At 40.8% G+C, this 15,347-nt stretch overlaps 2 protein-coding genes across 6 annotated transcripts in view; both read left to right on the top strand.

Moving 5' to 3' along the window:
- Positions 1 to 4,075, top strand: part of SUGP2 (SURP and G-patch domain containing 2) — a 42,591-nt gene extending 38,516 nt beyond the window's left edge. For all 5 annotated transcript variants that reach the window (XM_039323053.1, XM_039323139.1, XM_039322805.1 and 2 more), the window contains 2 exons: positions 1,106 to 1,223; positions 3,788 to 4,075. In XM_039323053.1, coding sequence (XP_039178987.1) covers positions 1,106 to 1,223 — 118 coding nt within the window. In that variant the 3' untranslated portion in view covers positions 3,788 to 4,075. The remainder of the gene's footprint in view (positions 1 to 1,105; positions 1,224 to 3,787) is intronic.
- Positions 4,076 to 6,087: 2,012 nt separating this feature from the next.
- LOC120299614 (semaphorin-4E-like) overlaps positions 6,088 to 15,347 on the top strand; it is a 40,851-nt gene continuing 31,591 nt past the window's right edge. The window contains exons 1-4 of the mRNA XM_039324632.1: positions 6,088 to 6,135; positions 6,474 to 6,527; positions 9,683 to 9,740; positions 10,409 to 10,554. Coding sequence (XP_039180566.1) covers positions 6,088 to 6,135; positions 6,474 to 6,527; positions 9,683 to 9,740; positions 10,409 to 10,554 — 306 coding nt within the window. The remainder of the gene's footprint in view (positions 6,136 to 6,473; positions 6,528 to 9,682; positions 9,741 to 10,408; positions 10,555 to 15,347) is intronic.

Raw genomic sequence — 15,347 nt, 5'->3', positions numbered from 1 at the left:
CTAGCAAGGTGTCAAAAACTTGACCAAAAAAAAAAAGGAAAAAAGTGATAAAGTAAAGATAGTCCTCGACTTACAACAGTTCACTTAGTGACTGTTCAAAGTTATAATGGCCCTGAAAAAAGTGCCCCCCAAGCCACAGCCGAGCAAGACGCGTGCCCGCCTGGCGGCGCTCTTCCTCCTGTCCGAGGTTTTCACTGTTGTGAGCATTTCTGTTGAGGATTGGCAGCAGGGGTGGGGTGGGGAGTGTTTGGTTTTTATTCCCCCCCCCCCATCTATTGGGTGGTTGCAGCAGGTTTTGGTCACTTCACATGACCCTGTGACACTGTGATCGTCATAAATATGAATCGGTTGTCAAGCATCTGAATGTAAATCACAAGACCCTGGAGATGCTGCAACATTCCAGCTGATCGGCGCTTCTTCTGGGCTCAGTCCAAGTTTGATAATATTCCATTTCTTTTTTTTCTTTCAACCTCAAAGTCAGTCTTTCCATCTCTGCACATTCTAGTATTTTTTTAATTCTTTCTTCATCTGATGGTATTTCTTCATTTTTCCAATACTGAACGAATATAATTCTTGCCACTGTTGTTACATGTAGAATCAAATATATGCTTTGTTTATCAATCTTGTTTATCTATCTTTTCCAGTAGTTTAGGAACTGTCTCCAAAGGTTCTTCTAGGATAAATACCAAATCAAGAGGTCCATTATTTTGATTCCACTGAGTTAACGCCTGTGGAAACAAGCTGAGAAGGCTGTTCCTTTTCCTGGCCTTTATGGCAGCTCCTTCTGTTTTTGTAAGAATGGATATTCAAGTTTGAATATCTAACAGATCTTCTAAATAACTGCAACAGGTTTAGCTCCTTTGGGAAGACGATTAGGGTTTTTTTTGTTTGTTTGTTTTTTTGCAAGCCTCTGAAATTTACACCGCAGCTGATTTTAGGCACCCAATAACTCACAGATCAACAACTGGAAACTTGATTATCTTTTTGAAAGCCTGGCAACTAGGGATGTTCCCCCCCCCCTTCATCCTGCACTTTGTCATCGGAGCTGACAGTAAGAAATTGAGATGATCTCCATGTTTATTTTAATTTTGTTTGCCTCCTGTAGGGGCTCTACCTCGGCAGGGGAGGGCTTGGGTGTTGCAGGGAAGAACAAAGAGGATACCTTTGCTACGTTCCGTCAGAGAATGATCCAGATGTACTATATGAAAAGAGCCAATAAATAGGTAGGTGTGTAAAACGGAGCCAGTTGTTTTTGTTTTAAATTGTTGCAAGAGTAAAAAAAAAAAAAAGTCTGCAGAGATTTTTCTGCTTTTCACATTGTTGATTCATGTTGAAAATCCAGAATGACATTACTGACGTTAAGTTTTGAGGGCTAGAATGCCTCTATTGCTGTTTGGTCTGGCAAGAAATTGATTTCAGTTTTGGATCTTTCCCAGTTCCCTCCCAACATACAAAAAGCCTAGAATTTAAACATCTCCAGTATCCTGAGAGAAGATACCTGATTTTCAGAAGCAGGAGCAATCAGTCCTGCTTTTCATCAAAAGTCACCTATGACTTAACAATAATTGATAATGATATCCCCTTCAAATGTTTTAAGCTGTAATTCCTAGCAACCTTAACCAGCATAGACAATGTCCAGGCTGGCTAAATTATGGTCAGAATTGTGGGCCTTCCTGTTGGGACACAGTAGGGGAGCCCACTGTATTTATTTGGAACAAAGTAGGCTGGATTATTCCTGTCCCAAATAGGTGAAATTCCTCCAATTTTTTTCCTCAAGGTCAGCATGTCAATTTTATCATCTTTAATACGAACTCCCAGTATGCATCGCCTCTGGGAGTATAATTAAATTTGGTAAATTCTGCTATTTTCATCGATTCAGGAGTCCGGGAAGTTGCTTATGAAAAATTCGGCAGCAGACCAAAACCATTACCTTAGCATAAATTTCATGAACTTGTTTTGGGGACCTTTACCAACAATCAGTGTGTCTGGCCTCCTCCCCAAATATGTGCAGTATTTAAGCCAGCCTGAGTGTCTTTTGTTCCTATTCTCAGATTGCCTTTTCTTAACTTCCATGATATTCTCAGGAAGCTTCCTTTGTATTTAGGAGATAAAGCTGCCTGCAATTTGCATGTCTATTTTATGTCCTGTTAAATAAATATGATTACAGTTTGTTGAAGGTGGCGATTGGACCTCTTCAAGATAACATCTCTTTTTTCCATGAGTCTACCAAGGCTGCCACATATATGGCAAAGACTTACATTAATCAAATAACATCTTGTACCATTAAGACTCTTGGGTGTAAAACCCAGCTTAAAAACTGATTATTCGCAGCATCCTGATATGATTTTAAAATTCTTGCAGATTACTCATATCTCTTAATTCCGGTAGCGTGTTTGCCATCAAATTTGTCAAGTCTTTCAGTTTTTCTATGATTGTCTCCAGAAGATGTCTTCATCTTATTGGTATTACCCTTTTTTTTTTGTATTTCAATTCTCACAGCCATGGAGTTTCTTTTCCCCACCACATTCCACTTTGGGGTGGGGTTTGAAATATGCATGATTCCCCATGCTCGTTTTCATTTTAAAAACTTGCGATGGCCTATATTGCAGTACCTAGTTTTATATTCTCCTAGTTGCTTTCTTGAGACAAGCTTTAGAGCTCCAGGAAATGCCAGATAAAATCATGGCACAGAATAAAAGCTTTGAAGAACAGGCTAGCAAGCAACAAATGATGTGTTCCATCACTTTCTAAGACAATCGGAAGCCATTGATACAAATCAACTGCTTCGTTGCTTGAACTGAAATATTTGCAAGTGCATTTGAATTGTTGAAGAATTCTAAGTAATTCCCATCCTCCAGGCCTTTGGGATCCAGTCCTACCCAATGGACCACTGCCTTGAAGCCTAGACACCATTCTGTATCTTTTTCTGTTCTAGCTCCTTATTTTTAGGGTTGTTGATTTCTCTTTCCTTGTACATCACAGAGCATCACATCGCAAATGTTTGCCTGCTATCAAAACAACTAGTTTGATCTGTAAACTTGAAATACTCTAGACATGCAACTTCTGTTGGGTTAAATCATCCTTTTTTTAAAAAAAATATGTTTTGTTTAATAGTCAGCTTTCCTATTCTTTCAAGTTGCTTTAAAAGCATTTTCTCTCTCAACTTCAGAATTTGCAACAATTGAGATGAATATTCAAATGTTTTCTCTTACGCTCTGGGGGGGGGGCACTTTCTCAGTCAGTTTTTCTGTGCCTTTTGTGGGCCAAAACTGAGCTGTCAATTCTTGGGAGGCATCAACTGAAGGCTCTAAATCTCCAGACAGGGGAAATGATGGTTTCTTTGAACCCAGTTTTGATGGGGGTGACCCTGCTGATTTCAGCTTGCTTCAGAGCTGCACGAGTATATAATGAACGGTCGAACATTTAAAAATACAAATTCTCTTACTTGGGGGTGGTGACAAGGAGAAAAACATTTACCTCCAGCCCTCCCAGATTATTGCGATTCTAATCAGTCTTCCTTGTATGAAGATTTGATCTGGGACAAAAATTATACAGCAGCAGCAGCACTGGTGCTTTTAAAGTGTTGCTTTTCAATCGATCCTATGTTGGATATTTGGGTTTCCTAACCAAGCTTCGTGGTTTTTTGTTTGTCTGTTTTGAAACCTGCTTTAGCAGGCAACATCTACCAGCAAACACCTGACTGCATTTGCAAAAAAAAATAAAAACAGTTTTTTAAAAAAATCCAGTTTCAATCTGTGTCAGTTCACTACCTTTTCTATTATTCTAGTTTTCCAGGCTCTCTGATAACGAAGATTAGAAGCATCCAAGAACATTTTTCACTCCCGTCACTAGGGTGTCTCTCTCTTCTGTGTCAATTTTGGTTTGGAATGTTTGGATTTTTGAAGTCCTCAGTCAGATATTTTTCCTTTCTTCTTGTAAAACCTATCAGTATTGACCAGTAATGAATAGCAAATTGTTAGCCAATGATTGATCTTAACGTTTCTTTTAAAATATCTTAATGGCATGTAATCCTTTTATCAAGGTCTACAATAAAAAAAATCAGTAGAAAAAGCCAGCTTTTGTTTCAATTCTTGCATCTACAAATAAGTGCTTGTCTTATGAAGGGAAGGTATGTTCGGGGGAAAAGTTGGGTCACCCTTTTAAATAGTAACTACATGAAGCATTCATGCCACTTTACAATGCCTTCGTAAGGCCACACTTGGAATACTGCATCCAGTTTTGGTCACCACGATGTAAAAAAGATGCTGAGACAGTGCAGTGCAGAGCAACAAAGATGATTAGGGGACTGGAGGCTAAAACATATAAGGAACAGTTGCTGGAATTGGGTATGTCCAGTTTAATGAAAAGAAGGACGAAGGGGGACATGATAGCAGTCTTCCAATATCTCAGGGGCTGCCACAAAGAAGAGGGAATGAAGCTATTCTCCAAAGTGCCTGAAGGCAGGACAAGAAGCAACGGGTAGAAACTAATCAAGGAGAGAAGCAACCTAGAACTAAGGAGAAACTTCCTGACAGTGAGAACAATTAACCAGTGGAACAACCTGCCTCCAGAAGCTGTGAATGCTCCAACACTGGAGGTTTTTAAGAAGAGACTGGACAGCCATTTGTCCGAAATGGTGTAGAGTTTCCTGCCTGAGTAGGGGGTTGGACTAGATTACCTCCAAGGTCCCTTCCAACTATTATTATTATTATTATAGAAGGTACCCCAAAAGCAGCAAAAAGTTGAATCTGGTGGGGTTTCCTCAATGAAGCTGATCTAACCTTGTATGGTGCCAAGGTTGTCTTCGAAGAGGATGTCTCACATCCTTCTAGAGAAGGAATATAATCGTGAAGCTTTTTTTCCTTTCTGGATATCTATTTCAGACTGAGCTCATGCTCTATTAATATTGATAGTAGCAAAACAAATAGATTGACTAGTTCACACTCATGTCATTCCTCAAAAAAAAAAAAAACCCTCACATTTATTACTTTGATGGATTAATTCATAAACTTTCTTAGGGAACCGGTTAGCACAACCAATCTTATAAATGCCATGCATAGGAGGCAGATGATTAAATGCAGTAATTAATAACACTGGATGACTAGATTTGTAAACATATATGGTACACTCGTATATCACTGCTGCTAGAGGCTGTTCTAATTGTGTCTAGCAGGCTGGGGGTGCAGCTAACAACCTGAACAGCTCAGTCCTTAAACTCAGTAACACGCTACACTATCCTGATAGTTAGTTGGTGACTTGGCGTAGTCCTTGACTTATAAGCTCATTTAGTGACCATTCAAATTTACAATGGCACTGAAAAAAGTGACTTTTGACCATTTTTCACACTTATGACCATTGCAGCATCCCCAGGGTCACATGATCAACATTCGCACGCTTGGCAACTGGCTCATTTACGACGGTTGTAGCAGCCAGGGATCATGTGATCCCCCTTTTGCGATCTGACAAGCCAAGTCAGTGGGGAAGCCAGATTCACTTAGCGACTATGTTACTAACTGAACAGTTGCAATGACTCACTTAACAACTGTGGCAACAAAAGTCATAAAATGGGGCAAAATTTCACTTAACGAATGTCTCACATAAATTTTGAGCTCAGTTGCGGTCATAAGCCGAGGACTACCTGTATTCATCTCACATACACTTGCATGTTAAGTGGCTCATTTGACGTAATGCAGGGGTAGGCAACCTTGGCATAGCTGGCTCAGGAATTCTGGGCAACGAGTCCACGAGTCATAAAAGAGCCAAGGCTGCCTACCCCTGACTTAGTGGATCATCTGAACTTGGGGCTTGGTTTGTTTCTCTTGGAACCTGATGGCAGTATGCAGAATAATAGTGTTGTAAGAATAAGAGAAGCATGTATAGTAGAAGCATGCAGGTGTTATATATGCCTATCCTGATCACTGTCTTTATGTTCTTGTTTTGGGCCTTTCTGTGAAATATTGCTCTCCCAGATTAAGAAAGGCCCACTAAGACAAGCCAAGATTTATGTGCTTAATCTGAGTCACCTTGGAACAGAGTGTTCTCTTGTGTGTTTTAAATTCAGCATGTCCAGCACTTCTACTGCATTATATGTGCCATCTGATACACATGAGAACTGACTGCAGCATGTTGCTAGAGGTACAGGTGCATAATATTTTACAGCCAGAGTGCTTCCAATCAAGGAAATAGGACAGAAATTACTCCACTCTTCTTTTACCCAACCGTCTTTTTTCTGATTACTTAAATTGGAACGAATTCCCTAATTATTGATAATATGACTTTGATTTTTTAAATGGTCTTCCGAACAAAATTACTTCTCCAACGTACGTCTGTCCTGCAAGCTGAAATTTTGAAAATGGGACTTTTTAGAGTTGCCTGTCTTATTTATTACTGGCACTTGCTCATCCCAAACCACGGTAGCCTAAGAACTACGGGTGAGAAAAGGGTGAAGTGACATCCAAGCTCCCAGAAGGTAGCCATCAAGGGACCACACTGCGCATCTTCATCGTCTGCCTCAGAACCTCTTCCAGGTCAGTGGACAATTTTGCAAACTGATTTCAGCTTCTACATTTTTCAGTCCTATTATGGAAACTCAGAACATGGGGGGGGGGAAGAGGAGGAAGAAGTATTGATACTTCAACCCTGAGCTACAAATATTCGCCTTCATTGGAAAAAGTGTTGGATATGTTCAGAGCCTGGAGTTATTTGTAAAAATAACAAAGATGGGAAATACATACATACATAGTTTCCTGTCAGTGGGCTCTTCTGCGTAAGACTTGTAAGTCTCTCACTGGAGCAAGATGGGTCCTAAAAACATTTAAGTTAGATTTATCATATTTTGACCAAAGACAAATAACAAACATTTCAAATCCAAAGAGCCGCTTCTTTCCCAAATATCCAGACAGTTGAAAATCAATAATTGCTTGACTTGTTATATACTCTCAGAAGAAGCTATTATATGTGCTGTTGGATGAACCATGACTTTGCCCTTGGTTCACCTTAAAAAGCCCAATCTATGCAGTCCAATGAGACATGAATCTCAGTTCCTCAAAATGCAGGTGGAATGTAATGAGTCCTGGTAGGGCAGTGGTTAGAATGCAGTACTGCAGACTAACTCTGCCCACATCCTGGAGTTCGACCCCCATGGGCTTGAGGTTGACTCAGCCTTTCATCCTTCTGATGTTGGTAAAATGAGGAGCCAGATGTTGGGGGCAATACGCTGACATTGTAAACCGCCCAGAGAGTTCTGTAAAGCACTATGGAGTGAATGAGGGGGGACATGATAGCAGTGTTCCAATATCTCAGGGGCTGCCACAAAGAAGAGGGAGTCAAGCTATTCTCCAAGGCGCTTGAAGGCAGGATGAGAAGCAACCGGTGGAAACTGATCAAAGAGAGAAGCAACTTAGAACTAAGGAGAAACTTTCTGACAGTTAGAACAATTAACCAATGGAACAACCTGCCTCCAGAAGCAGTGAATGCTCCAACACTGGAAGTTTTTAAGAAGAGACTGGACAGCCATTTGTCTGAAATGGTGTAGGCTTTCCTGCCTGAGCAGGGGGTTGGACTCAATGCCCTCCAAGGTCCCTTCTAACTTTATTATTATTATAAGTCTACATGCTATTGCTATGTAATAATGAAGGTCCATTTAGTTCTATACTTTCCCTGAGATGCTTGAGAACCATCATTCTAGCCCAGGAGTAGGCAACCTTGACTCTCTTATGAATCGTGGACTTCAACTCCCAGAATTCTTGAGCCAGCATGTTAACAAAATAACCGAGCTGGAATGGACCTTGGAGGTCATCTAGTCCAACCCCCTGCTCAAGCAGGAGATCGTCTACCATTTCAGACAAATAGCTGCCCAGTCTCTTTTTAAAAGCTTCCCGTGATGGAGCACCCAAATAAAATAACCCAGTTATTTTTTCTTTTTAAAAAAACCCAAATTACTTCCTCGTAATCGTCAACTGGGTTATTTTATGGATTAGGGCCACCTGATCCGGGCTGCAAAAATCCTGACGGTCGTTAAACAGCAAGAGAGAGGGGAAGAAAGCCTGCTCGCTAGACGTCCTGGAGTTCGCTCTTCGTGAAGAAACCTAAGCCAGGGGTAGGCGAACCTTGGCTCTTTTGTGACTCGTGGACTTCAACTCCCAGAATTCCTGAGCCAGCATGGCTCAGCTTGGAAAACTCTCCCTGTCCCCTCAGCATGGCTGGCTCAGGAATTCTGGGAGTTGAAGTCCACGAGTCATAAAAGAGCCAAGGTTGCCTACCCCTGACTAAGCGAAAGGTTCGACTGTCCAGTGGTCGAAGGTCACGTGGTCTTCGGAAGAACCCCTGCGCCGAACAGGACGCTGGGTGGGCGTGGCTAAGATAAAGGGGAGGGGCGTGGGGAAGTATTTAAATCCTCGCCTCAACGGTCTTTCTTAGGGTAGTTAGGAAGAGGGGCGTGGGTGTTCTCTGTGTGCTATAACCGGGGTGAGGTTGGCTGGCTGGCTTGCTTCTGACGGGCGAAATAATTGCGGGGCGGGGGGGTCCTCTGGAGTGCTTACAAATACGGATATGAAAAAGGGATGTCTTAAAAGCATGAAAACATGGTGGGTGCTTTTCGCCCAGTCATCCTCTTGTCAGTCTAACTCGCCTCACGGGGTAGTGGTGGGGGGAAAGTAGGAGGAGGAAGGCGTATGAGGAATGTTTGCCGCCTTGGGTTACTTATAAAGTAATAAAGGCGGGATAAAAAAATAATGTCACCCATTGAATGAGGCATTTTCGAGGGTCTGAGGGAGCGCTAACCTGGCTAATTATGGCGGGATCCTTGTTGTGAGGCGCGGCTTCTTGACCTGAGACGCCTGTCATAAAAGAAGCTAATTGGGAAGGAGACAGAGGAGAAAATGGGGGAAGTGGAATGGGGGGTGGTGGTGGATGGACCTTACCTGGGAAAAAGGGGAGAGTTAGGTGGATAGTAAACTCTGAGAGGAATTAAGGTCAGTATAGAAAAAACTGAGGAAGGGTGGAGAAAGAGGTGAAAATAATACAAGTGCCAGTTCGCGGAAAATTAATATGCTCTGAGAACATGATATTGCAGGAATTTTATTAAATTTATATGTGTGTGTATGTTTGTGTGTATGTATGTAATTGAATACTGGCTGAGGGTGGTGTGAGTTGCAGTCCTATACCATATATCTAGAGTGGAGGAAGGTATTCTGTTGATAGTATCCTGAGAAGAGTAACAGAGTGCCTCCAATTTGGGCACTCTGATATGAAAAATTGAGAGTAGAGTAGACTTGCCTGGAGATACCAATAGAAGGAGGAAGAGTTTACTGGCAGAAATATTGGGGAGAATTTGGAGTGGTTCTTGGTAGAAAAGGTGGAGAAAGTAAAATCCTGAAAGATAATGAGCTAGAATTGGGAATTAGAATCTAGAAATAGAGCCTTCCTTCCTTCCTTCCTTCCTTCCTTCCTTCCTTCCTTCCTTCCTTCCTTCCTTCCTTCCCAATAAAGGAGTTGATCAACAATTAAAACTTTAACATTTAAATTAATATTGTAGAACAAACTAATTATTATCTCTGTGTTTGTTTTTGTGTTTTTGACTGAAATTCCATGAAATCAATGCATAGAATATGCAACAATCTAGTTAAAAACCATGGGCGCTACAGTTGCTTTTTGTCTTCTAATGCTTTGTGGAATAATTCAGCAGCAGGATGCGAGTAATCTTCTGAACATCATACCAAGAAAAACAGTGAAATACCAGTGTAAGCATCTTGTTGAATCTATTAAAAACTACAGAAATATGTGTCCAACAGGACGATTTCTTATTGAATATGGCTCCCATCACTTGTTTATTAGTTATGGAAATTAAATGGAATTGCTTTGTGTAAATATAACCATATTGGATCTTTACAATGAGTAAAAATTGAATGGTTATCTTGCATTAATGTATAGTCTGTGAACTTTTAAAAATATCTGGCTTGTCCCTGTCTCCCTGTCAAGATCAGAGCTAGACTGATTTTTGAGCCAACTATAATATAAAGCTTATGTTGAGAGCTCCTGAAACATTATTAGATGGACTTATCCAACTTTCCTCACTAGGAAGGCTGAACTTCCTTCAAGATGATTTTTTATGCCAAACTAAAATCTGGCATAAAATACTAGTACTTACATTACTGGTAAAATACCAGTACTTACAGTATATAATATGCTTGTGTTATAGATTTCTTTTTGTACATTTATAAGCCAGTTTTCCATTTAAAAGTGCCTGTGGCAATGGACAACATTTCAAAGCAAAAAGGATGCAAGAAAACTCCATATGTGGAAACTGAAACTAGAAACCAGTTTTTAACCATCTATATAAAGATTTGATTCTATCCAAGATCATATTTAATAAAGATTTAAACATTTTAAAACATTCCTTTTTTTAAAGCTGAAAATCTAAAGATATTTGAAAAGCAAGGACTGTCCAATTTTTCTACTCTCTTGCTGAGTGAAGAAACAAATACTTTATATGCTGGAGTCAAAGATTATATCCTTGTTTTTAACTTAAGTGACATTTCTAAAGAAATATCCACAGTAAGTATTTTACAATTTTCATGTATCTTTCTACTGAAGACATTTGCTTACTTTCAATAAAGTTTTTTTTATTTTACCTGACATTCATCCCTGTAATTCTGTAGTGTCTACTCAAACCAACAGAAATTCCCTGTAATGTCAGAAACCTTTCTAATCCCATTGGTAGGGAAATTTTAGCAGGATGTAATTTTAAAAAAGTGCGAAGCATATCCTTAGTCACTGAGAAGTGGAATCTCTTGAAAGCATGAATCTAGTATGCTATTAAAACTCTTCTCCAAGTGAAACAGTATATCATTGGGCAACAAGGAATGTGCCTCCCATGCTTTTTTATCCAGAAAAGGATTACTGACTGGAAGGGGTCCTACCTGAAGGGTAGGGGGAAGGTAGGGATAGGGGGGCTTGACTGTCACTCCACACCATCCTGCCCACAAAATATTTAAGATAAAATGGAACATTTAGTCTGATTTTGTCAGATTGAAAACTCAATATTTCATAGTGCTTGATGCAGCACAAGTGATACAGTACACCAAGTTGAACCTGTACATTCATACCCTGGTCCTGCTTTAGTAGTTCCTATTGTCCTCTATGTTCTAGTGAGCACTTTCCTCGCATCTTCCCACTAGAGCTGCTGTTTGTGTGAGAGAAAAAGAGCTGTCACATTCTATGCTGATCTTTTGGTAATTAAAAGAATTTGGAAGTCATTATGATAATACCGCTTCAAGAAGCAAAGAGATAATGAGACATGCCTCTCACTCATGGAAAGTGTAGAGACTGGCAAACAGGCTATATTCATAATAATCACAGCCTGATTCAATGTTGAAGCACCAAAAAAATCAAAACTATTTCTTGCATTTCTTTTTGCTTCCCACTGGCTGATCCCTGCTTCCAGAATTTCTGATCTAAAACACAATTAGTACCATATAGCTCATCTCAGCAGCTGACAGAGAAACTATTTTTTAATCAGTTTATCCTCTAGCCTAATGACTGTTCTCACTGGCAGCAGCTGTCAGGGTTTTGTCTGTTATTTGGTCATTTTTGCTAAGAATACCAGAAAATGAAGCTGGCTGTGTCCAAACAGGAAATTATACAGCTGAACTATGTAAAACCTAAGAGGCTAAGCGGGTCCTGTGGACATTATATTTCCATTGATTTTGGCTTGACTCTTTTGATTTTATAAAATGGAGCTAAGGCCCTTCATTATTTGCAAATTACCATTATTGGCAAAAATCTGTTACCCAGAGAAGGATAATCTTTGCAATAGCTGTAAATATCTGAAGCTCAGTTATAGCATGAGGGTGAAGGTTCATTCTCTAAGTTCGTGGGCTGGCTTTCGAACGTTTCATTACCAGGCTAGGTAACATTTTCAGTGGAGTGTAGGGGATATCAGTGTCAGTGTTGTTCTGGTTATAAACAGAATAACAAGGTTAATCTTACCTATTTGCTCTTGCCAATTGCCAATATGCAGCTCCAGAGCTCCTGGAACTCCTACTATTCCTGAAAAAAAGAGACTCCACCCTCTCCCAAACCATCTTGGGCTTATAGGATATTTTTCTCCCCCTTTCCATCTAATCCCTTGGCAATTGTCAGAAAGAGAACTAGAGACTGATACAGAAATTGGAGTAGAGAGTCACAGCTGGGAGATACAACTAGATAAAAAAAAATGTTTCAGAAAAATACTCAGCCTAAACAAGAAGCCATTTCTAGTTTAAAATCACTAGGTCTGATATCATCTCGGCCATAAAATCTTAAGACATGGATTTTATGTGTTAATTGTCCTATTCCAACTCTGATCGGGTTGCTGGAACGTGCTACATTCCACCAGCTGCTGCTTAAACTGTAAGTTTTGGGAGAATCCACCAGGAAAGTAGCAAGGCCCTGATTGGATCTCCATTATATTTATAGGGTATTATACTCTATTTAAACCCCATTCCAACTCTGATCGGGTTGCTGGAACGTGCTACATTCCACCAGCTGCTGCTTAAACTGTAAGTTTTGGGAGAATCCACCAGGAAAGTAGCAAGGCCCTGATTGGATCTCCATTATATTTATAGGGTATTATACTCTATTTAAACCCCATTCCAACTCTGATCGGGTTGCTGGAACGTGCTACATTCCACCAGCTGCTGCTTAAACTGTAAGTTTTGGGAGAATCCACCAGGAAAGTAGCAAGGCCCTGATTGGATCTCCATTATATTTATAGGGTATTATACTCTATTTAAACCCCATTCCAACTCTGATCGGGTTGCTGGAACGTGCTACATTCCACCAGCTGCTGCTTAAACTGTAAGTTTTGGGAGAATCCACCAGGAAAGTAGCAAGGCCCTGATTGGATCTCCATTATATTTATAGGGTATTATACTCTATTTAAACCCCATTCCAACTCTGATCGGGTTGCTGGAACGTGCTACATTCCACCAGCTGCTGCTTAAACTGTAAGTTTTGGGAGAATCCACCAGGAAAGTAGCAAGGCCCTGATTGGATCTCCATTATATTTATAGGGTATTATACTCTATTTAAACCCCATTCCAACTCTGATCGGGTTGCTGGAACGTGCTACATTCCACCAGCTGCTGCTTAAACTGTAAGTTTTGGGAGAATCCACCAGGAAAGTAGCAAGGCCCTGATTGGATCTCCATTATATTTATAGGGTATTATACTCTATTTAAACCCCATTCCAACTCTGATCGGGTTGCTGGAACGTGCTACATTCCACCAGCTGCTGCTTAAACTGTAAGTTTTGGGAGAATCCACCAGGAAAGTAGCAAGGCCCTGATTGGATCTCCATTATATTTATAGGGTATTATACTCTATTTAAACCCCATTCCAACTCTGATCGGGTTGCTGGAACGTGCTACATTCCACCAGCTGCTGCTTAAACTGTAAGTTTTGGGAGAATCCACCAGGAAAGTAGCGGCCCGCGCGCCTAACGGCGCGCGAATTATATAACTATATAACTAAAAATCACAAACAGTAGCAGTACATTCAGGGCAAGTGTGTCTGACATCCCCTGTATCTAAGATGTCCGGCTTAGTTCAGTGCAACACCTGCTTTGCAGCCGTCCTTCGCAGTACCCTTTTCAAACTTGGAAACTGTCCTATCTGTAAACAAATCACTAGCCTACAAGGACAGATCATTTACCTAGGGTCTGTAATCCGTGCTCTTCGGGCAGAAATTAGGTGTCCAGTTCAGCCCCTCTACTCTAGTAAGCCTCCCTGCTATCAGCCCCCTTTACCACAAAGATCCTGCAGGAAAAGGGCAGTGTGGACAACCGTGGGATCTGGCAGGGTGAGAGCTGTGAACCATAAACACAAAGCTTTCGCTGTGTCCCTGCACAACAGCTACAGTGCTCTTGCTGACCTTAATAGGGACATTAAGGAGACTGGTAAAGGTATTTGTGAAGATAACTCAAATAAGCAGGGGATTGTGGTCCGAGATGAAGAACTAGATTTTGATAGGGAGAAGTGTGAATCAGGTATTGCACATCAGTCATGCAAGAATAGAAAGGCTCCCAAAAAGAGAAGCTACCTTCTGGTAGGTGATTCAATTATAAGGGATGTAAATTTAGGAAAGGACACAGAGGCTTTGAAAGAGGTCAGGTGTCTTCCAGGTGCTACTGCCAGTAGGGACAAGAAGCGTATTTCTAAAATAATCAAGAATGGCAGCAAGGACTGTGATGTGGAGGCTATTGTACACCTTGGCACTAATGATCTGTCCCAAAAAGATGTACTCTCTGTGCAGAATGATTTCCAGAGCTTGGGGAAGGAACTTAGCAGAATAGGCTGTAGGCTTACTTTCTCAGAGGTTTTACCAGTGTATAAGGAGCAAAACGGAAAAGGCCAGCGCATAGCACAATTCAATATGTGGCTAAAGGAATGGTGTAAAGGGGAAGGCTTTGGATATATTAGTCACGATGTCAGTAGCTGGTCCAATCAAAAGATGTACAAAAGAGATGGTTTGCATCCATCAAAAAAAGGGACTGAGTTACTCGGCTATAAATTCACAGATTTTCTGGAGGGAAATTTAAACTAAACAGCGGGGACAGGGAGTTAATTGATACGGAACAACCCTGTCCCCGGCAATTTAAAAACTATAGGGCTATCAGTGCATGTAGCACAGATGTGTGTGTGGACAAGAATACCAACCTTGCTACCAATCAAAATGAAGCCTCTAATAGCGAGTGCCATATAAAGTGCACTAACCAAATAGGTGGTAAGACAATAGGGGAACTCAGGCACCACACAGGTTATGTAGAAAGGAAACACAGGGCCACCCACAAAGGACTCAAATGTTTATACACCAATGCACAAAGTATGAACAGCAAACAGGGTGAACTAGAAATTCAGGTTAATGAGGGCAGATACGATATTGTTGCCATTACGGAAACATGGTGGGATGAAACTCACACATGGAACACACAGCTAGAGGGATTTAAATTATTTAAAAGAAACAGACCAAATAAAAGAGGAGGTGGAGTTGCTCTCTATATAAGAAATAACTACATCTTCACAGAAATAGAGTACAACAATGATAAAAACTGTCTTGAATGCATTTGGGTCAATATAAAAGGGGGGGGGAATGACATTGCCATAGGTGTATACTACAGACCACCCAACCAAACAGAGGAAATAGATGAACTTTTTGCTAGTCAGCTAACTAAGGTATGTAGGAAGCACATCACAATAGTAATGGGGGACTTTAACTACCCTGACATCAACTGGGAGACAAACTCCGCACCAAGTGGAAGATCAAACAGGTTCCTGGCAAACCTAGCAGACAACTTTGTCTCCCAAAAA

Source organism: Crotalus tigris, unplaced genomic scaffold, assembly GCF_016545835.1.
Source record: "Crotalus tigris isolate CLP2741 ecotype Arizona unplaced genomic scaffold, ASM1654583v1 scf7180000017543.2237141, whole genome shotgun sequence".
Lineage (NCBI taxonomy): Eukaryota > Metazoa > Chordata > Lepidosauria > Squamata > Viperidae > Crotalus > Crotalus tigris.
The sequence above is the reverse complement of the archived record's forward strand: the minus strand, read 5'-3'. Positions and strand labels throughout refer to the sequence as shown.